The 21,757-nt window shown below is 40.1% G+C and overlaps 2 protein-coding genes across 3 annotated transcripts in view; both read left to right on the forward strand.

The window, feature by feature from the left end:
• LOC139173994 (IgGFc-binding protein-like) overlaps nt 1-21,757 on the forward strand; it is an 842,349-nt gene that overhangs the window by 115,484 nt on the left and 705,108 nt on the right. The window lies entirely within an intron of this gene.
• The window catches only part of LOC139173950 (IgGFc-binding protein-like), a 43,719-nt gene continuing 26,884 nt past the window's right edge, over nt 4,923-21,757 (forward strand). Inside the window, exons 1-5 of the mRNA XM_070763921.1 lie at nt 4,923-5,005; nt 9,843-9,908; nt 14,913-16,172; nt 18,695-19,023; nt 20,096-20,693. Coding sequence (XP_070620022.1) covers nt 9,866-9,908; nt 14,913-16,172; nt 18,695-19,023; nt 20,096-20,693 — 2,230 coding nt within the window. The 5' untranslated portion in view covers nt 4,923-5,005; nt 9,843-9,865. The remainder of the gene's footprint in view (nt 5,006-9,842; nt 9,909-14,912; nt 16,173-18,694; nt 19,024-20,095; nt 20,694-21,757) is intronic.

The raw sequence follows: 21,757 nt of genomic DNA on the forward strand, positions 1-21,757 counted from the left end.
GGGGAAAGAATATCTCAATTCCCCCATGCCTGACGGCAGAGGTGGGTTTTAAGAAGCTTACGAAAGGCAAGGAGGGTGGGGGCAATTCTAATCTCTGGGGGGAGCTGGTTCCAGAGGGCCCGGGCCGCCGCAGAGAAGGCTCTTCCCCTGGGTCCCGCCAAGCGACATTGTTTAGTTGACGGGACCCAGAGAAGGCCCACTCTATTTGACCTAATTGGTCGCTGGGATTCATGCAGCAGAAGGCAGTCCCTGAGATAATCTGGTCCATGAAGGGCTTTATAGGTCATAACCAACACTTTGAATTGTGACCGGAAACTGATCGGCAACCAATGCAGACTGCGGAGTGTTGGTGTAACATGGGCATATTTGGGAAAGCCCATGACTGCTCTCGCAGCTGCATTCTGCACGATCTGAAGTTGAAGTTTCCGAACACTTTTCAAAGGTAGCCCCATGTAGAGAGCATTACAGTAGTTTGATTTATTTGGAGTTATATTGTGTTATTTAAGTGTTCCTTTTATTATTTTTGAGCATCATACAAGACCAAGAAAAGGGGCAAATGACTCAAACAGTTTGAAAACCACTATATGCAAATTTGATTTTGACTACTGTACTACTATGGTACTTGCTGAAAACAATTTAATTTGCCTAGAGATTTTTATAAATGTTTCATTGGAGCTGCACTGTTCAAATGTTTTTATAAAAAATATACATAAAAAACTTGATATAACACACAGACATACAACATTAGGAATCTTAGTTCCTATCTTAATTATAGCTGAAGATCAATCTACAAAATTTCATATACATTGTATTGGCATCCTTCAGTCTCGAAAGACAATGGTATCATTCTCTGGAATCCCCAGTATTAGTGATGGGTGAACCCAACGATGTTTGCGTTTGGCAAGTTTGGACGAACTTTACGCAAAATTTGGCCGAACCCGAACCAAACCCGAACCCGAATGGGGAATCCCACCAAGACATTCCGGGGGGTGGAGCTTTTACGTCACGTATACCGGCAGGTTGCTAAGGACGCCAAGGTGATCATGTTTATTTTAATGTGAAAGGACCGCCCTTTGCTTACAGCGCCGCTGCGGTGTCCTTTTTCGTAAAAATAACAATGTTTGTTTTTATGTGAAGATCTCCCTTTGAAGGAGCTGGGGAATCCCTCCCACGAAGAGATTCCGGGGGCGGAGCCTTGACATCACCGGCAGGTTGCTAAGGACGCCAAGGTGATCACTTCCTGGATTCCATGGAATCCAGGAAGTGATCACCTTGGTGTCCTTAGCAACCTGCCGGTGACGTCAAAGCTCCAAATGGCAAACGCGACTCCGAACTTTGCCCGAAGTTTCAAAAAATTTCAGGTTCGTGTTCGGCATACTGAACACCGCAAAATTCAGTACGGACCCGAATTGTGCAGGTTCGGTTCGCCCATCACTACCCAGTATATACCTATACTATAAATATTTGTCATTCTTTCCTATATCTGTATTTACTATATGCTCTTTTATATATAAATATTTATTTTCTGGTCTATTGTATCCTATTTCTTACATCTATATAAATTTAATATTTGATACTTACACATTCTGTAATAAATTATCCCTGTTCTATAACCATTCATAAAATCTATTCCAGATTATATAATATTCTCATTCCTCCTTGTCTTGTAATTCTTTCACCATATTGTCCATCTCAGCGCAGTCAAAGATTTTCCTTATAACTTCATTATAATTTGGTATTCAAATGTCTTTTAATTTCAAATGAAAAACTAACCTAAAATGGTATGAATCTTCACCAATGTTTTTTGCAACTGTTGTCAAATATTTTCCAATTTCATCAGATGTATTTTTAAGGATATATTCTCGCAGTCGCCTTAAATTTCACTTCGGAGATTTATTTTCTGCAGGCCCCATCCTGTCATCTGAATTCTGCTAGTTACACTCCTCTTTGTTCTGTCAGGGTCCCCCCAGACGCCAATACCAACCAAAAAGAGTATCCAGACACACTGGTAAAAAGCAAAGGCAGTTTATATAATTGAAAGCAAACACAGGTAACAAAAACTGTTCTTACAGACAGGAACACTATGAAGCTTCACAGAGGTTTCACGAAGGCCAGGCAATAAAACAGGATTCTTGCTGGCAAAAACAACGCTGGAGATAATAAAACCCACACCTCCCCCAAGTCTTCCAGACTTCTAGGCCACAAGCCAAGATCAGAGACGCCAAGAATCGAAGCAAGCTCACAGGACTCCCAGTTGATAACTCTCCACAAGACTGTAAGGGCGGGCCTGCCTTTTCAATCCTGCTGAGGAGAACCACACCCAAACCCAGCTGTTGCCAATTCAGGGATGGAAATACCTTTCTAATTGGCCCCGTCTTTGAGCTGCACGTCGCTGCCTCATGTCTATTATAGCCTGTGCGTCTTCATCCAATGAATCCAGGCTACTAGCTGGAGAGAGCCCCCCCCCCGGGGGTCTCAGGCTGCTCTCCCTCCTCCTCTTCCTGACGTTCCTCTCCCCCATCTGCCTGGTCCTCCCCCTCCTGTTCCCTGTCCTCCTCCTCTGGGCATGGATCTGGCAGAGCTCCAGCCGGTCCCTGAGGAGCCTCAGGCTGAATCACAACACTCTTAAAGTTTGGAATTGACAGGATTAGCCTGGAACAATGGAAGATGAACTTTCAGGATTTAAGAATTGGATTAAAAAAGAAAATTAATTGGCAAAGTGGCATTAATACCACTTTGAACAGGACACTGGTGCCTAAACCATTTTTTTTCCTTTTAAAGAAGAATATCCAAATCATAAAGAATTCTGCCCTCCAAAAATGCCATCACCCCAATAAAATTTCAATCATTACATATGACACTTTTCTGTGAAAAATCAATGGCTTTAGGGAAGAAAAAAAGGAAGGAGAGAGTGCAATATATATGCAGCTTTGAGATCCTGAAGGGAAGATGAGACAGACTTCTATCAATCAAATGGACATAATAGAGATTTGGTAATTCCGAAATGGGGTCTTAGAGATCACATGAAGGCCACAGGTCATCATCTCCCTGTCATTCTAGGTGATTTGGTGGTAAGAATCCCAACCTCTTTTATTCCCTCTTTGTTATGTCATTCTTTTTGCTCATATCTCCCTTTTATTTTCACAATTCCTTTCAACTTTTTTTGTCACCAATAACTTGTTAGTCACTGTTTCTCCCCCCCCCTGTTTCCCCCCTTACAAACAATGATAAACAAATGTTGGCTGTTGGGTTAGTAATGACCAATGTTACCCCAAAGAGTCCACAACTGGGCACACTCTTTGGAAATCCTGAATATTCTTTTACTCAAATTTATTTATTTTATTTATTTATTTTGTTCAATACACTATGAGGGTTTTAGTGGGTATATATAAATATATGATGGTCTTGGTATATTCGGGTTTCTTCCCGTGTAGGATTTAGAAATTTCTGGCGACGTTTCGACGAGGTCCCACTCGTCATCTTCAGGCTGGTGCTTCTGTCCTTGTTCTAGGGCGAACACAGCAAGACCTGAGCTGCCTTCCTTCTATAAATACTGGTGGCTGGGTGTGGTTTGATGGCTCAGCAATTGCCTGCTGTGTAGAAACTTCCTGGTGAGTAAGTGGGGTAACATCCCCAAAATATGAACAAGCAGAATGATACCTCCCGTCTACCAGACATCTGGAAACCAGCCCTCATTAACAAACGTATCCCAGCCATAGAAACTGAAACCAGACTCAGAACACACATTACAAAACAACCAAGTAGCCTGCAAGCTCCAACTACTCAGGATATCACGCCTAATCCACAATCATTAACTAATCAGCATACCTCAGTTACATCAACGACCCCAGGTGTTACCCCACTGACTCACCAGGAAGTTTCTACACAGCAGGCAATTGTGAGCCATCAAACCACACCCAGCCACCAGTATTTATAGAAGGAAGGCAGCTCAGGTCTCGCTGTGGTCGCCCTAGAACAAGGACAGAAGCACCAGCCTGAAGATGATGAGTGGGACCTTGTCGAAACGTCGCCAGAAATTTCTAAATCCTACACGGGAAGAAACCCGAATATACCAAGACCGTCATATATATATATATACACACACATAGTAAAATACATGATGAAGGTTATAGAGGAGATACTCATAGTAAAATATATCTAAGAAATAATAGAAAAGAAGATATAGTAATAGAACATATCAATGAAAGAATAGAAGAAGAGATATAGGAATAAAAGAAAGGTATAGGAGATATAGAAGAGCAATAGGACAGGGGACGGAAGGCACTCTAGTGCACTTGTACTCGCCCCTTACTGACCTCTTAGGAATCTGGATAGGTCAACCGTAGATAATCTAAGGGTAAAGTGTTGGGGGTTTGGGGATGGCACTACGGAGTCCGGTAATGAGTTCCACGCTTCGACAACTCGGTTACTGAAGTCATATTTTTTACAATCAAGTTCGGAGCAGTTAATATCAAGTTTAAATCTGTTGTGTGCTCTTGTGTTGTTGTGTTGGCTATTGTGCCTTTGTTAAACTTGGCATCTACCCCACAGCAAAGTTTGTTCTCCTAAAATGAAATGAAGAAGTTGAGATGCAATCAAATTACAATCTGAAATTAATTGTTGGCAGTGTGATCTTGCCAGACTTGATCTGGGACATTTCATACAGAACCTCTCTTAAGTTGCAATACTCTCTTCAAAGGTTAGCCATCGTGGGTTGTAAATTATGAGTAAGTGAAAGGCCAACCTGAACAGTCTGGCCCGTTTTCCTATTAGTCACCACTGCTGTCCCACTGGTCAAACATTTCACAAGCAGAATGATATCTACATCTTAGGAATATTGACTCTCGAGGATTGGTTGATATATTTATGTCCAAAACTTATTTAAATCTTCCCTAGAGAGTATTCTGAGGAAGAGCTATTACTTCTTATATCAAGACAAAACAAAAGGAGGAGGTTCAGAATTACAGTGGGACCATTGTACTCACGAAAGCCAATGGAATAGAAGGTAAGAAAATTTGTATTGTCTTTTATTAAATTCTACTCTGGAATTTCAGACACTATAGTTTTTGTGAATGCCTGAAGATTCAATCTGAGTTGGTTACCAGGACCAAAAGTTTATTCTAGCAAGCTTTCAATTTTTTTGAAGTCCATCACCAGGAAACTGCTCTTTCTCCAGAATATATACATTGGGTTGTTCTTTGGATTGTATTTATATGGCTCCTGGTTATGTGGAGTTTTTGGTTGTTAATTAAGGCGTTGATGGCTAGTTTGGTAGATGGGTAGTTTTGTCTTTTGTGAGTTATTGGGATAGTCATTTGCAAGGTGAAGCTAGTAGGGAGTCATTATTATTATTATTATTATTATTATTATATCTGTTTGCTGCAAGGGCCATTCAAATTAGTTCATGCTCAGATGTAATGCAGTGAAGAAATTTACTGACAACCCGAATATCTCTGGGACCACCTTCTGCCGCATGAATCCCAGCGACCAGTTAGGTCCCACAGAGTTGGCCTTCTCCAGGTCCCGTCAACTAAACAATGTCGTTTGGCGGGACCCAGGGGAAGAGCCTTCTCTGTGGTGGCCCCGACCCTTTGGAACCAACTCCCCCCAGATATCAGAGTTGCCCCCACCCTCCTAGCCTTTTGTAAGCTCCTTAAAACCCACCTCTGTCGTCAGGCATGGGGGAATTGATAGTTTCTCTCCCCCTAGGTTTATAAAATGTATGCATGGTATGCTAGTGTGTATGATTGGTTTCTAAATTGGGGTTTTTAAAATTAACTTAAATATTAGATTTGTTTACATTGTATTATTACTGCTGTGAGCCGCCCCGAGTCTGCGGAGAGGAGCGGCATACAAATCTGATTAATGAATAAATAAATAAATAAATATTGTTATATTATATTATATTATATTATATTATATTATATTATATTATATTATATTATATTATATTATATTATATTATATTATATTATATTATATTATATTATATTATATTATATTATATTATATTATATTATATTATATTATATTATATTATATTATATTATATTATATTATATTATATTATATTATATTATATTATATTATATTATATTATATTATATTATATTATATTATATTATATTATATTATATTATATTATATTATATTATATTATATTATATTATATTATATTATATTATATTATATTATATTATATTATATTATATTATATTATATTATATTATATTATATTATATTATATTATATTATATTATATTATATTATATTATATTATATTATATTATATTATATTATATTATATTATATTATATTATATTATATTATTATTATTTATTAGATTTGTATGCTGCCCTTCTCCAAAAACTCAGGGTGGTCATACTTGCAAAGTATGTATCCATCTTGTTCTTTATTTAATAACACCACATTATCCATCTTGCTCTTTATTTAATAACACCACATTAAAATTCGAGAGGTGCATTTTCTAATTCAGGGCTGTCGTTTTTGCTCACTGACGCAAAAAGAGGGTAACGGTTGTATGAATGGGCAGAAATTCAACTGTCTGCTTAATTTCAAGGTAGGATGACTGGGAGAGATTTGCTGGTTAAATTTCTTCCTTTCTTTTTCTCTTCTTTCTCGCCTACTCTTACAGCACAGGGTTCTGAGTAGCAGGGAAAAAAATTCCTTTTGGCAGAGCCTTAATTATGAGCCCAAAGGCGTTTGAGATCACACAGTTTCCTCCTTTCCTATTTTAGCTCTTCAATTATGGATGAAAATGGTCTCATTTTTGAAAAACAGCTGTGGGACCCTGATTTCAATATACTGAAATTCTGCCTGGCAGAAGCATCTGATGAGTGGGAGGCGAGGGAGGGGAGGGAAGGGAAGCCAAGGTGGTGGCTACTCCCCCTTTAAAATGTGTTTACAGGGGTACCTCTACTTAAGAACTTAATTCCTTCCGTGACCAGGTTCTTAAGTAGAAAAGTTTGTAAGTAGAAGCAATTTTCCCCATAGGAATCAATGTAAAAGCAAATAATGCATGCAATCCCATTAGGAAAGAAATAAAAGCTCAGGATTTGGGTGGGAGGAGGAGGAGGAAGAAGAGGAGGAGGACAGTCGCTGCCGAAGGAAGAAGGGGAGGGGAATAAAAAAAATCCGAAACTTTTTTAAAAAAGAGGGACTCTGAGGTGGTGAGGAGAAGCACGCGCCTCCCATACACCCGGAGCGAGGCTGCCCCCCATACACTGTGCCAGAGAGAGAAACCCAGGGGGAATGGCAGGAAACTGGCCGGGCTTTCGTGCTGCTCTCAAATTTCCTGGGAAATTTTTCCTGGCTTGGGTTCTTAAGTAGAAAATGGTTCTTGAGAAGAGGCAAAAAAAAAATCTTGAACACCCGGTTGTTATCTAGAAAAGTTCTTAAGTAGAGGCGTTCTTAGGTAGAGGTGCCACTGTATTTCTTGTTTATTTAAATTTATTGGCTGCCCAACCTATGCCACACAGCTTAAAAAAATGAACTAGGCTCCAATCACTCCATTGAGGTCACCATCTCAACTTTCCTGCCCCCTCCTCTTATTCAGGCATCACTGCTGACTGTGGTCTTCTGAGCCCACATTAATAAATAAACAAACAACCCTTTTATTTATTTATATTTATCTATATTTTTACATCTATATGTATTTGCTCACTACACTTGTATCCCACGTATCTATTACAGTTAAGAAGTACTCAAAAACAATTCTGAGTACTTCTTAACTGGGGAGACAGGATAGCAGTGTTCCAATATCTCAGGGGTTGCCACAAAGAAGAAGGAGTCAACCTATTCTCCAAAGAACCTGAAGGAAGGACAAGAAGCAATGGGTGGAAACTAAACAAGGAGAGAAGCAACTTAGAACTAAGGAGAAATTTCCTGACAGTCAGAACAGTTAATCAGTGGAACAGCTTGCCTCCAGAAGTTGTAAATGCCCCAACACTGGAAGTTTTTAAGAAGATGTTGGATAACCATCTGTCTGAAGTAGTTTAGGGTTTCCTGCCTAAGCAGGGGGTTGTGCTAGAATAGAATAGAATAGAATAGAATGGAATGGAATGGAATGGAATGGAATGGAATAGTATAGAATAGAATAGAATAGAATAGAATAGAATAGAATTTTTTTTTGGCCAAGTGTGTTTGGACACACAATGAATTTGTCTTGGTGCATATGCTCTCAGTGTACATAAAATAAAATATACATTTGTCAAGAATCATGTGGTATAACACTTAATGATTGTCATAGGGGTCAACTAAGCAATGAAGATCCCTTCCAACTCTGTTATTATTATTATTATTATTATTATTATTATTATTATTATTATTATTATTATTATTAATTTAGAACAAGTGGTTCATTTTATATATATCCTGCCTTTATTTCTAAAAAAAAATATTTTTATAAAGTATAAACATTAAAAAAACATTGAATTATATAAACATATAAACAAGACAAAACAACACATTTACAAATATACATACCATCCTCTGTTACATTTCTATATATCCTGCTTTTAATATGTTATTAATATCCTGCCTTTAACAAGTCAAACCAACAAATGTATACTAATTCTGCTTCCTCCTCGTATTTTTCCTACAACAGCCCTGGGAAATGACCAAGGGATTGGCCTAAGGTCAACCAGCCAGCTTTTATGCCTAAAGCAGAACTAGAATTCACAGTCTCCTGGCAATTGGCCCAAAGTTGGTTTTCATGCCCAAGGCGGGATCAGAAATTCTAGTCTGTTTCTATCTTAGTATGTAAGCACCAGACCAAACTGGCTCTTTATGCTATATTTATATTATCATACATTCACAAGATATTTGCAGAAGATATTAAAATATCATTAGCACTGTTCCTCTTGGTTTTGATAAATGATTTGAGAGAGACGAACCATCTCTAATAGCCCAAAACTATTCTATTTGTTAAACAAACAACAACAAAAATAGATTATGTATGATGGGAGTTATGTAGCTCTCCAGTAAACACTCAAAAATAAGTGAAATGTTCCTCAAATTGTAGGGAGCTTCAGTAGCATTTATCTGATTCATCTGGGAAACTTTCGTTGGTCTCATTTAGATTGAACTGCATGTGAGTGAAGAATAACTTTTACGCAATCGTAAAAACACTTTAAAAAAAGTATCAAAATGGGTGAACAGTGCGGTCAGGCGGTAGAGAAAGCAAGTAGAATGCTTGGCTGCATAGCTAGAGGTATAACAAGCAGGAAGAGAGAGATTGTGATCCCACTGTATAAAGCCCTGGTGAGACCACATTTGGAATCCTGTGTTCAATTCTGGAGACCTCATCTACAAAAAGATATTGATAAAATTGAACAGGTCCAAAGACGGGCTACAAAAATGGTGGAAGGTCTTAAGCATAAAACCTATCAGGAAAGACTTAATGAACTCAATCTGTATAGTCTGGAGGACAGAAGGGAAAGGGGGGGGGGACATGATCGAAACATTTAAATATGTTAAAGGATTAAATAAAGTTCAGGAGGGAAGTTTTTTTAATAGGAAAACAAACACAAGAACAAGGGGGCACAATCTGAGGTTAGTTGGGGGAAAGATCAGAAGCCACTTGAGAAAATATTATTTTACTGAAAGAGTAGTAGATGCTTGGAATAAGCTTCCAGCAGATGTGGTTGGTAAATCCACAGTAACTGAATTTAAACGTGACTGGGATAAACATATATTTATCCTAAGATAAAATACAGGAAATTGTATAGGGGCAGACTAGATGGACCATGAGGTCTTTTTCTGCCGTCAGTCTTCTATGTTTCTATGAAGGACAGAGCTAATCTTAAAACGTTATTTTGCAGCTTTGGTTAACAGGAGGCCAATCATGGAGATAATCAACCTCTGGAAGAAGTTGGTTACATTTTTGGGTGAGTACTCCATGCTCTCCCTGGAGCCCTTTGTTCTCTTTTGTAAATGGGGCAAGTACGAATGTAATTACACAAGAGGCAAGTCTTCACATTCATTCTGTGCTGATGTGAGTACAAGATATCCTTCTACGTTTGGCAGAAGACAAAAGATTCCTGGCCATAGCTTTATAGAATTCCGGCCAGATAAATATTGCACAAATCAAGAAATCTTTTGAACTTTTCAATATGCTGTCTTCAATCTAGAGAAATATATTGTGTGTGGGCGGGAAGTAGTTCCTGCCCACGCTTTGAATAAAATGACACAATCTTAGTAGAAAAGAGAAATGATAGGCAAGAGGATCAAATTATAAACAAGGGCAAAAGGACTAATAGATTAAAAAGAAATAACTGACAGGGAATCTGTACATAAATCACAGACTCCTTTGGCTCATAACACACAAATTATTTTAAAGATGATCTTGTTTAGTCATTCCACTTCATCATTGTTATTGTAATGGAAAGTGGGAAAAACTTTGAGAGACTGAGCCAAGAGATATTGTCTGGAGAATAGTCTGATAACAGAAAGTGCAGCTTGCAGCTGGATGGTTGTCAGAGTAAAAAGCTCAAAAGCAAGTCTCCTTGGTTTGTTGGGCGATAAAAGAGATGAGGGTGGGATTGTACTTTTAGTCCTACAAGATTGCTCAACATAGCACTTCAATTAAATAGAATGAGCTCATCTGGTCATAATTCCTGTCTGATTCATCCTGGGAGGCTGACCTCAACCTTGCAAGTATGAAAATTAATTATTTATTTACTTACTTACTTACTTACTTACTTACTTACTTACTTACTTACTTACTCACTCACTCACTCACTCACTCACTCACTCACTCACTCACTCACTCAGTCACTCGTTCATTCTTTCATTAATTAATTAATTCATTCATTCATTCTTTCATTCTTTCTTTCATTCTTCCATTCTTCCATTCTTTCATTCTTTCATTCATTCATTCATTCTTTCATTCTTTCATTCATTCATTCATTCATTCATTCATTCTTTCATTCTTTCATTCTTTCATTCTTTCATTCTTTCATTCTTTCATTCTTTCATTCTTTCATTCTTTCATTCTTTCATTCTTTCTTTCGTTCTTTCGTTCTTTCATTCTTTCATTCTTCCATTCTTCCATTCTTCCATTCTTCCATTCTTCCATTCTTTCATTCTTTCATTCTTTCATTCTTTCATTCTTTCATTCTTTCATTCTTTCATTCTTTCATTCATTCATTCATTCATTCATTCAATGGTTTTTTTTTTACGCCGCCCTTCTCCTTAGACTCAGGGTGGCTTACAACATGTTAGCAATAGCACTTTTTAACAGAGCCAGCCTATTGCCCCCACCATCCGGGTCCTCATTTTACCCACCTCGGAAGGACGGAAGGCTGAGTCAACCTTCATTCATTCATTCATTCATTCATTCATTCATTCTTTCATTCTTTCATTCTTTCATTCTTTCATTCTTTCATTCATTCTTGCATTCTTGCATTCTTGCATTCTTGCATTCTTTCTTTCATTCTTTCATTCTTTCATTCTTTCATTCTTTCATTCTTTCATTCTTTCATTCTTTCATTCTTTCATTCTTTCATTCTTTCATTCTTTCATTCTTTCATTCTTTCATTCTTTCAATGGTGTTTTTTTTACGCCGCCCTTCTCCTTAGACTCAGGGTGGCTTACAACATGTTAGCAATAGCACTTTTTAACAGAGCCAGCCTATTGCCCCCACCATCCGTGTCCTCATTTTACCCACCTCGGAAGGACGGAAGGCTCAGTCAACCTTGAGCTAACGATGAGATTTGAACCGCTGACCTATAGATCTACAATCAGCTTTAGTGGCCTGCAGTATTGCACTCTACCTGCTGTGCCACCTCGGCTCAGTTGTTCTCCCCCACCTCCTTTACCATCTAGGAAACTAGAGAGGTGAAGGTTCTCCGACCTTGCCCCATCCACTATCCAGTTGTGAGTTTCTTATCAGAAGTTTCTGGAGAAAAACCTTTGCAAATCATATCATACAATGAAACATATATTTCCCATTATTTACAGTTTTTTAGCTATTCAGTTCTATATAATATTTTTAGTTATTTAATTATTCCTTAATCTTCTGTTCAACCAGTCATAGACCTTATCCCAAACTTTGTAATATTCAGGCAGCTGCTCTTTAACCAAGGTCTTTCCCACATAACATTACAGTTATAGGAATAGGCATATCATGTCAACCAGGTTCGAGTTGTACAATGATCTTAGATTAGATTAGATTAGATTTATTAGATTTATATGCCGCCCCTCTCCGTAGACTCGGGGCGGCTCACAACAATGGTAAACAAAACATAGTAACAAATCTAATATTTCACAATCTAAATTACAGTTTTAAGTTAAAAAATCCAAAAGAACCCCAATATATAAAAAACAAGCACACAATCGAATCATACACAAAAACTACATGGGCAAGGGGGAGATGTTTCAATTTCCCCATGCCTGACGGCAGAGGTGGGTTTTAAGAAGTTTCCGAAAGGCAAGGAGGGTAGGGGCAATCCTAATCTCTGGGGGGGAGCTGGTTCCAGAGGGTCGGAGCCACCACAGAGAAGGCTCTTCCCCTGGGTCCCGCCAGATGACATTGTTTAGTCGACGGGACCTGGAGAAGGCCAACTCTGTGGGACCTAACCGGTCGCTGTGATTCGTGCGGCAGAAGGCGGTCCCGGAGATATTCTGGACTGATGCCATGTAGGGCTTTATAGGTCATAACCAACACTTTGAATTGTGACCGGAAACTGATCGGCAACCAATGCAGACTGCGGAGTGTTGGAGTAACATGGGCATATTTAGGGAAGCCCATGATTGCTCTCGCAGCTGCATTCTGCACGATCTGAAGTTTCCAAACACTTTTCAAAGGTAGCCCCTGGATTCCACCCCTTATTGAGAACTTATTTCTTGACCTTACCATTCTGCCCCAAAATTCTATCCAAACCTTCATTTACTAAATTAAATACTAATGAGTTTTCTTAGTAGTCAACAAACACAAATACAAATACTTTGCTGAACACCGGCTGTTAATTTTATTTCATTAACAGCCTGCATGAGTCCATGAAATAATAAATCAAGTGAGCAAACAGTCTTAAGAGATATCAGGAAGCTTACAATAGTTGGCAAAATGCCCTGAAGCAATTTGCAGGAAGAGTGGCAAGAGAAACAACAAGAGCTGAGCAAACGTTTCTGAATTCAAAACACAAAGGCATATGAATGAATGCCGCTGCGGTGTCCTTTTTCGTAAAAATAACAATGTTTATTTTTACATGAAGACCTCCCTTTGAAGGAGCTGGGGAATCCCTTCCACGAAGAGATTCCGGGGTGGACCTTTAATGTCACCGGCAGGTTGCTAAGGACGCCAAGGTGATCACTTCCTGGATTCCATGGAATCCAGGAAGTGATCACCTTGGCATCCTTAGCAACCTGCTGGTGACATCAAAGCTCCGCCCCCAGAATCTCTTCATGGGAGGGATTCCCCATTCGGGTTCGAGTTCAGGTTCAGTTCGGGTTCGGCCAAATTTTGCGTAAAGTTCGTCCGAACTTGCCAAATCCGAACACCATTGGGTTCGCCCATCACTAGTTGGGAATGGTTTTAACAAGGTTTGTGGTTTTATTAGACGTATTCTAGTTAAGGGTGTGTATTACCTACTGTCTGTCTTTGTTAGTTGTATATGGCTTGCTGTTATGCCCTGTGTTATTATAAATAAATTACTATTATTATTATTATTATTATTATTATTATTATTATTATTATCATCATCATCATCATCATCATCATAATCATCATCATGATTATTAATTATTATTATTACTCAACTGCTCAAAAAAAAATAATGGGAACACTTAAACAACACAATTCCAAGTAAATCAAACTTTGTTGAAATCCAACTCTCCACTTAGGAAGCAACACTGATTGACAATCAATTTCACATGCTGTTGTTGCACATTCAACGTTGTACAGAACAAAGTATTCAATGAGAATATTTCATTCATTCAGATCTAGGATGTGTTCTTTGAGTGTTCCCTTTATTTTATTTTTGAGCAGTATATTATCAACATCATCATCATCATTATTTGTTCTGTCGGGCTCTCTGGTAAAATCCTCCCAAAAATTCACAGGTACAAATTTCACACACACACACGTTTGAAAATTCAAAACAATGTTCTTTATAATGAAAATTCCCTTAACCTAAGCCCTCTTTTGGTATAGCAAAGAGCACTCGTCTCCAAACAAACTGGTAATTTGTACAAGTCCTTTATCAGTTGTGTGATACTTAGCTTGCAGCTGTGAGGCAATTCACAGTCCTTCTTCTTTCACGAAGTGAAACACACTTTGCTCTGGGTTAGTTTCCAAGCAAGGAAAAATCAGCACACAAAAGGTCAAAGTCAGCAAAGCAGTCACGAAACACAACGATCAGATAATCCTCCACAATGGCCAAACCCACAGGCTGCTCCTTATAGCAGCCTCACTAATGACCACAGCCCCACCCAACCACAGGTGGCCTCATTTTCTTTGATAATAATCTCTCAGTTGTCGTTGCCTATGCATCGCTCTCCGCATGCGTGGCTGTATCATTAACTCTTGTTCTGAATCCAAGGAGGAGCTAGATAATTGATCTACTTCTGAGCTGTCTGCCACACTCTCCTCCTTCCCTGTCACTCATGTCTTCTTGGTCAGAGGAGCCTTCATCAGCAGATTCCACCGGGGGCAAAACAGGCCTGCAGCATGTGGATGTCTCCCCCACATCCACAGTCCTTGGGGCAGGAGCTGGGCCAGAACTAACCACAACATTATTATTATTGTTGTTGTTGTTGTTGTTATTGTTGTTGTTGTTGTTATTATTATTATTATTATTATTATTATTATTATTATTATTATTATTATTATTAACATACAGGCTGGTTAGCTCAGAGATTATTTTAACATGCCTTTTTTGTTCCCTGCTTAGGAATTTTGAGTTGGTCTGCCTGGATCCTCCCCATCCCTGCTTCCTCAAGCTTATTAGGAAAAGAGTTTATCACCGCATGCCTGCAAAATGGTTACCCAGCAAATTCCCAGGAAGGGCTTAACCTTCTCATCACAGGTTATGTTCAGTCCACATCTGTTACTATCTTCGTGAGGCAACCTGCGCTGAGGGTGAGAACCACCGCAAACCCTGGACAAACATTCTCAGTGAAAATCCCACCAGGGGCTGAGATGGTTGGAAGCAAAATTTTTGGCAATACCATCACCATCCAGGCTGACCATGATATCTCCGTTGTTTCCCTTTCCCACAAACCACACTCGGCAGGCACCACTGTTGTCTATCCCATAGAAAGCTTGGGCACCGAATATTATGTCATGACGCCAAATGTGGGTACCCCTCGCTACCGAGAATTTGCCATCCTAAGCTGGGCAGAAGCCACATCAGTTGATATCTGGGTGAAAGGTTCTGTGACTTTCCAAGGAAAATCCTACATGCGAGGAAGCAAGTTGACCATCTCCCTTCAACCCTATCAAGCCGCTCAGTTCCAAAGCGAGGTGGACCTCTCTGGTACTAAAATAGTCTCCCAGAAACCAGTGGCTGTCTATAGTGGACATACATGTGTCTCTAGGCAAAGCCAGTGTGATTATGTCATTGAACAGCTGTTGCCCGTTACCAGCTGGGGCACAACGTTCATTATTCCCTCTTTATCTTTTAATACAGAGTATGACATTGTGTATGTTTCTGCTTCGCAAAACACACAGGTGGTTGTCCAGAATGGACAAATCAAGACTATCAAGACTTTGAAGCCTGCCCAGGTAGCCTATTACGGCATTCAGGGCACAACTGCCATGTCCATCTCAGCTAGTTCTGGCATCCAAGTTATGTTCTTCAATGACGGCGGCACCCTTGGGAATCTTAAATATGAACCATTCTTCATGGCCATACCTGATATCTCCAGCTACTGTCTCACCTATAACACCCATAGTAGTAACCAATTTGATAACTATATCCTTATCATTGCCAAATCTTCAGAAATTTCTGGGATCACTGTGGACGGCAGGCCATTGCCTACTCTGCGATGGCATGTAGTTTTTGGCACCGATTACTCTTGGGCTACTCACAGATTAAACCAAAGGGAAAGTGGCGTCCACAAAATAGAACATCCCAGCTCCCCTTTTGGGCTGTTGAGTGTTGGGATTGCAAATGGAAAGTCTTACGGTTCTCCTGCTGTTTGTGTAAATGGTAAGCGGAAATGGCATCTTTATTGTTGTGTCCAGAGCATAGTTCCCTCTAAGCTGAGCAGTGAGCAATCGCTCACTTAAAAATCATCATCAACTCAGAGTTTTCCAAACCTGCCCAGAAGCCGAGAGGGAAAGAGTGAGAGGGAAGGAGAGAGAGAGGAAGAGAGGAAGAGAGAGAAACAGATAGAAAAAATAGAGGAAACAAAAGAGAAAGAAAAAGAATGGGAGTAAGGAAGAGAGAAAGAAAATCAAAATCTAATTTGAAACTAGCTCAACTATTTAAGTGGCATTTTGATATTGACAGAGTTGCCCTATTATGAGCTCACTGTTATAGACACACAGTACAGTATTTTATTTTGAAATTCTCTGGGGCAAAACAGGGTGGGTTTTTTATTTATTTGTCTGTCTGTTTGTTTGTTTGTTTATTTATTATTCCTGTGCTGCCCAGTCCCAAAGGGACTGCCGCTCAGACACTATACTTTTCCACACCCCCCCCCCCAAAAAAAATTAGAGGGAACACTGGTCCAGAGGACAGTTAGGCATTGTACCCGCCCAATATTCCTTGGGCGGGAAAATGCTATAATGTGATTGGTTGGCAGCCTGGCATATATATAGCTGCCGGGCACGGCCATGTTGTCTTTTGTATAGTTCTATAACCGTTACTCCTCGTTAATAAAGAACAGTTATTTACCATTGAACGCAGTCCTTCATTCTGCAAGGATTTAACATTTATAACCTTGACTATGTTCGCCTGGTGCGCCAATTGTGGCCCTATTTGGACCGGGAGTCACTGCTCACAGTCACTCATGCCCTCATCACCTCGAGGCTCGACTACTGCAACGCTCTCTACATGGGGCTACCTTTGAAAAGTGTTCGGAAACTTCAGATCGTGCAGAACGCAGCTGCGAGAGCAATCATGGGCTTTTCTAAATATGCCCATGTTACAACAACACTCCGCAGTCTGCATTGGTTGCCGATCACTTTCCGGTCACAATTCAAAGTGTTGGTTATGACCTATAAAGCCCTTCATGGACCAGATTATCTCAGGGACTGCCTTCTGCTGCATGAATCCCAGCGACCAATTAGGTCAAATAGAGTGGGCCTTCTCTGGGTCCCGTCAACTAAACAATGTCGCTTGGCGGGACCCTGGGGAAGAGCCTTCTCTGTGGCGGCCCCGGCCCTCTGGAACCAACTCCCCCCAGAGATTAGAATTGCCCCCACCCTCCTTGCCTTTCGTAAGCTGCTTAAAACCCACCTCGGCCGCCAGGCATGGGGGAACTAAGATACACTTTCCCCCTAGGCCTTCACAATTTTTATGTATGGTATGTTTGTATGTATGATTGGTCTTTATATAATGGGTTTTTAACTGCTTTTTTTAGTATTGGATTTTGTTGTACTGTTTTACTGCTGTTGTTAGCCGCCCGAGTCTGCGGAGAGGGGCGGCATACAAATCCAATAAATAATAATAATAATAATAATAATAATAATAATAATAATAATAATAATAATAATAATAATAATAATAATAATAATAATAATAATATGTTTAGCCAGGTGAACAAAAGCCCTAACAGATTTATTTATTTATTAGATTTGTATGCCGCCCCTCTCTGTAAACTCTTTTATTTATTTTATTTATTTATTTATTTGATTTGATTTTTATGCCGCCCTTCTCCTTAGACTCAGGGCGGCTTATGACCCGAACAGACTAAACGTGACTTATTTTTTGCCCAGAAAAAAATTTTCCCCCCACCCCCACAAATATTTTTTTGATGATCAGCATTGTTAAACTGAGTAAATGAATGCCTAAGATTTTAAAGAATATTTCGGATTTGGAGCATTTTAAAAAAAAAGTGAAAATGGTTGCAAGCATCCGGGGGGGGGGGAGGCCTTATTTCTGATGTTAAAAAACCAGTAAGAATCATTTTTTTCAGTTCCTTTATATTTTTCCTATATTCAGAAATGTTCAAGCTACCAATCCCACACCAACTTCAGTAAAATAGAATGCATTTTGCAAGCAAAACTCCATAAATTGAAAAAACTTTCACAAAAACGGGGGGGAGGCACATTTATGTGCAAAATAAACCAATAAGGATTAATTTTTTCATTTCAATTTTCATATCATTGTGTGCAGAAATGTTCAGACTACTTTCCAAGTGAAAAAAGTTTTCAAATTGACCAAACATAAGCACTTCAAATGAAGAGTTTTCGGTCCGGGTCGTATGTGACCCGAACAGAAGATTTGTGACTTTTTTTTGCCCAGAAAAAACTAAGCCCCCCACCCCCCCAAAAAAATTCTCATAGAGAGAACCCCTGAAATGATGAACAGTCATGAAATTTCAAGTTTCATATATGCAGGGAAAATGTTTTACAGGGGACTCAAACTTGGTTTCGGGTCACATAGGACCCGAACAGAACAGCAGGGTTTTAAACCCCGGGTTTGTATCTCAAAAAGTTTGTATGATGAGGGGTTTGTAAGATGAGGTATCACTGTATATCACTGAGTTCTGTTTTTCTCCCCAGATCCCTGCACAATGCTCAAGTGCAGGACCAAAGAAGTATGCAAAATGCTACAGGGTCAAGCAACTTGTATCTCTAAGTACATGGGGACCTGCGTGGGCACCGCAGCTAAGTCCTTCAATACATTTGATGGTCACTTTATGGATTTTAAAGACTCTTGCACATATAACATTGCAAAGTATTGCGGCACCGACCCAAAGCTTGTGCATTTCGAGATTAACGAAAAGAACAGCATGATGGACAGCCAGGGTGTTTTCAAGCGCCAGCAAATCGATTTCGAAGTGTATGGCACCAAGATTTCTATTGACAAGAAAGAAGATGTCCAGATAATGGTAGGAACTGCAGCTGATTGGTTTGCATCTATTTCACTCCTCACTACTTTTTAAAGGGTGTTGTATTATAGAATAATAATAATAATAATAATAATAATAATAATAATAATAATAATAATAATAATTTATTAGATTTGTATGTCGCCCCACTCCGAGGACTCGGAGCAGCTAACAACAATAAAACATAATATACAAATCCAATGTTAAAACAGTCTTTAAAAATCCCCTATGAAAAACAGTCATACAGCCCAAACACACCTTCCATAAAATCAAAGGCAGCTAAGGATATATCAATTCCTCCTTGCCTGGCGACATAGATGAGTTTTCAAAAGTTTGCGAAAGGCAAGGAGACAAACAAACTGGTAATTTATACAAGTCCCTTATCAGTCCTGTGATCCTTAGCTTGCAGCTGTGAGGCAATTCAAAGTCCTTTCACAAAGCGAAACACACTTTGCTCTGGTTTAGGCTCAAAGCAGGGAAAAATCAGCACACATAGATCAAAGTCAGTAAAGCAGCCATGAAACATAACGATCAGATAATCCTCCACAATGGCCAAACCCACAGGCTGCTATTTATAGCAGCCTCACTAATGACCACAGCCCCACCCAACCACAGGTGGCCACATTTTCTTTGATAATAATCTCTCACTTGTTGTTGCCTATGCATCACTCTCCGCATGCCTGGCTGTATCATTAACTCTTGTTCTGAATCCAAGGAGGAGCTAGATAATTGATCTCCTTCTGAGCTGTCTGCCCCACTCTCCTCCTCCCTGTCACTCATGTCTTCTTAATCATAGGAGCCTTCATCAGCAGATTCCACAGGGGGCAAAACAGGCCTGCAGCATGTGGATGTCTCCCCCACATCCACAGTCCTTGGGGCAGGAGCTGGGCCAGAACTAACCACAACATAATAATAATAATAATAATAATAATAATAATAATAATAATAATAATAATGCAATCTAGGACTGCATTGGCTGCTTTTTGGCAGCTGCAGCAGGCTGCTGGCTCGTATTCAAGTGATGTTAGGAAATGTTAGTTATGTCTTGTTTTTTTTCCTTCTCTCTTTCTAGGCCGATGGTGAGAAGGTCTCCATCCCTAACACGTTGCTAAGTGGCAAAGTCAAAATCAGCCAGAACAATGGACTTCTCATCGTTGCAACCGATTTTGAGCTTCAGATATCATATGACATCAACTCGACTCTAGCAGTGACTCTCCCCAGCAGCTACTATGGAACCACCTGTGGTCTCTGTGGGAACTTCAATGAAGTAGCAGCAGATGACATGAATGGGACGGAAGTGTCCTCCATCATGGACTGGGCCAAGAACTGGAAAGTGGTTGACCAAGACCCTGCTTGCTCAGATATCTGTCAAGGAAACTGCTGGGCTTGTGATGACAGCCAGAAGGAGCTTTACAGCAGTGAGACGTATTGTGGGATTATTAGCCATTCTTACGCCAAATATTTCGGGGCGTGTTTTTCCACTGTAGACCCTGCTACATACTACCACGACTGCATCAACCAAATGTGTATGTACAAAAAGGACAGCCAAGTTCTGTGCCAAGCCCTGGAGTCCTATGCCACAGCCTGTGAAGAACAGGGCATTCTTGTGAACGAATGGAAAAAGGCAAGTGGCTGCGATCAAGACCCAACTGAGAAGACAATCGATGAAGGTATCTGTTCAAAAATGAATGTTTGGGAACCATTTTTCTTCACGTTCAGAGAAACCGGGAGGGTGTCTGTGAGTTTCTTGCCCCACCCAATATCCTGCTGAGGGCTCTACAGTCTCTTATCTAACTGTTCCTCTGTCAGAGCTTCTTTGCACAGGCTCTCAAGATCTTTTCTTTCCCATCGAGGGCCACAGAAGATGGACTTTGAAATACAGTGGTACCTCTACTTCCGAACTTAATTCATTCCGTGACCAGGTTCTTAAGTAGAAAAGTTTGTAAGAAAAAGCAATTTTTTCCCCCATAGGAATCAGTGTAAAAGCAAATAATGTGTGCAATTAGGGAAAGCACAGGGAGGGTGGAGGCCCTGTTTCCTCCCAGGAGATTCCTACAGAGGCCCCATGGAGGCTTATCCCCACCTTTTCTGGCCCTATTTCCTCCCAGGAGATTCCTACAGAGGCCCCATGGAGGCTTATCCCCGCCTTTTCTGGCCCTGTTTCCTCCCAGGAGATTCCTACAGAGGCCCCATGGAGGCTTATCCTCACCTTTTCTGGCCCTGCTTCTTCCCAGGAGATTCCTAGAGAGGCCCCCCAGAGGCTTATCCCCGCCTTTTCTGGCCCTGTTTCCTCCCAGGGGATTCCTAGGGAGGCCCCACGAAGGCTTATCTCCGCCTTTTCTGGCCCTGTTTCCTCCCAGGAGATTCCTACAGAGGCCCCACGGAGGCTTATCCTCACCTTTTCTGGCCCTGCTTCTTCCCAGGAGATTCCTAGAGAGGCCCCCCAGAGGCTTCTCCCTGCCTTTTCTGGTTACAGTTTTGGAGGCTCTGTTTTGTAAGTGGAAAATGGTTCTTGAGAAGAGGCAAAAAAAATCTTGAACACCTTAAACTTCCAGTATTAGAGCATTCACAGGCAAGCTTAATTGATTAATTGTTCTAACTGTCAGGAAATTTCTCCTTAGTTCTAAGTTACTTCTCTCCTTGTTTAGTTTCCACCCATTGCTTCTTGTTCTACCCTTAGGTGCTTTGGAGAGTAGCTTGGCTGCCTCTTCTTTGCAGGGCTTCTCTGCCTCTG

Source organism: Erythrolamprus reginae, chromosome 11, assembly GCF_031021105.1.
Source record: "Erythrolamprus reginae isolate rEryReg1 chromosome 11, rEryReg1.hap1, whole genome shotgun sequence".
Taxonomy (NCBI): Eukaryota; Metazoa; Chordata; class Lepidosauria; order Squamata; family Dipsadidae; genus Erythrolamprus; species Erythrolamprus reginae.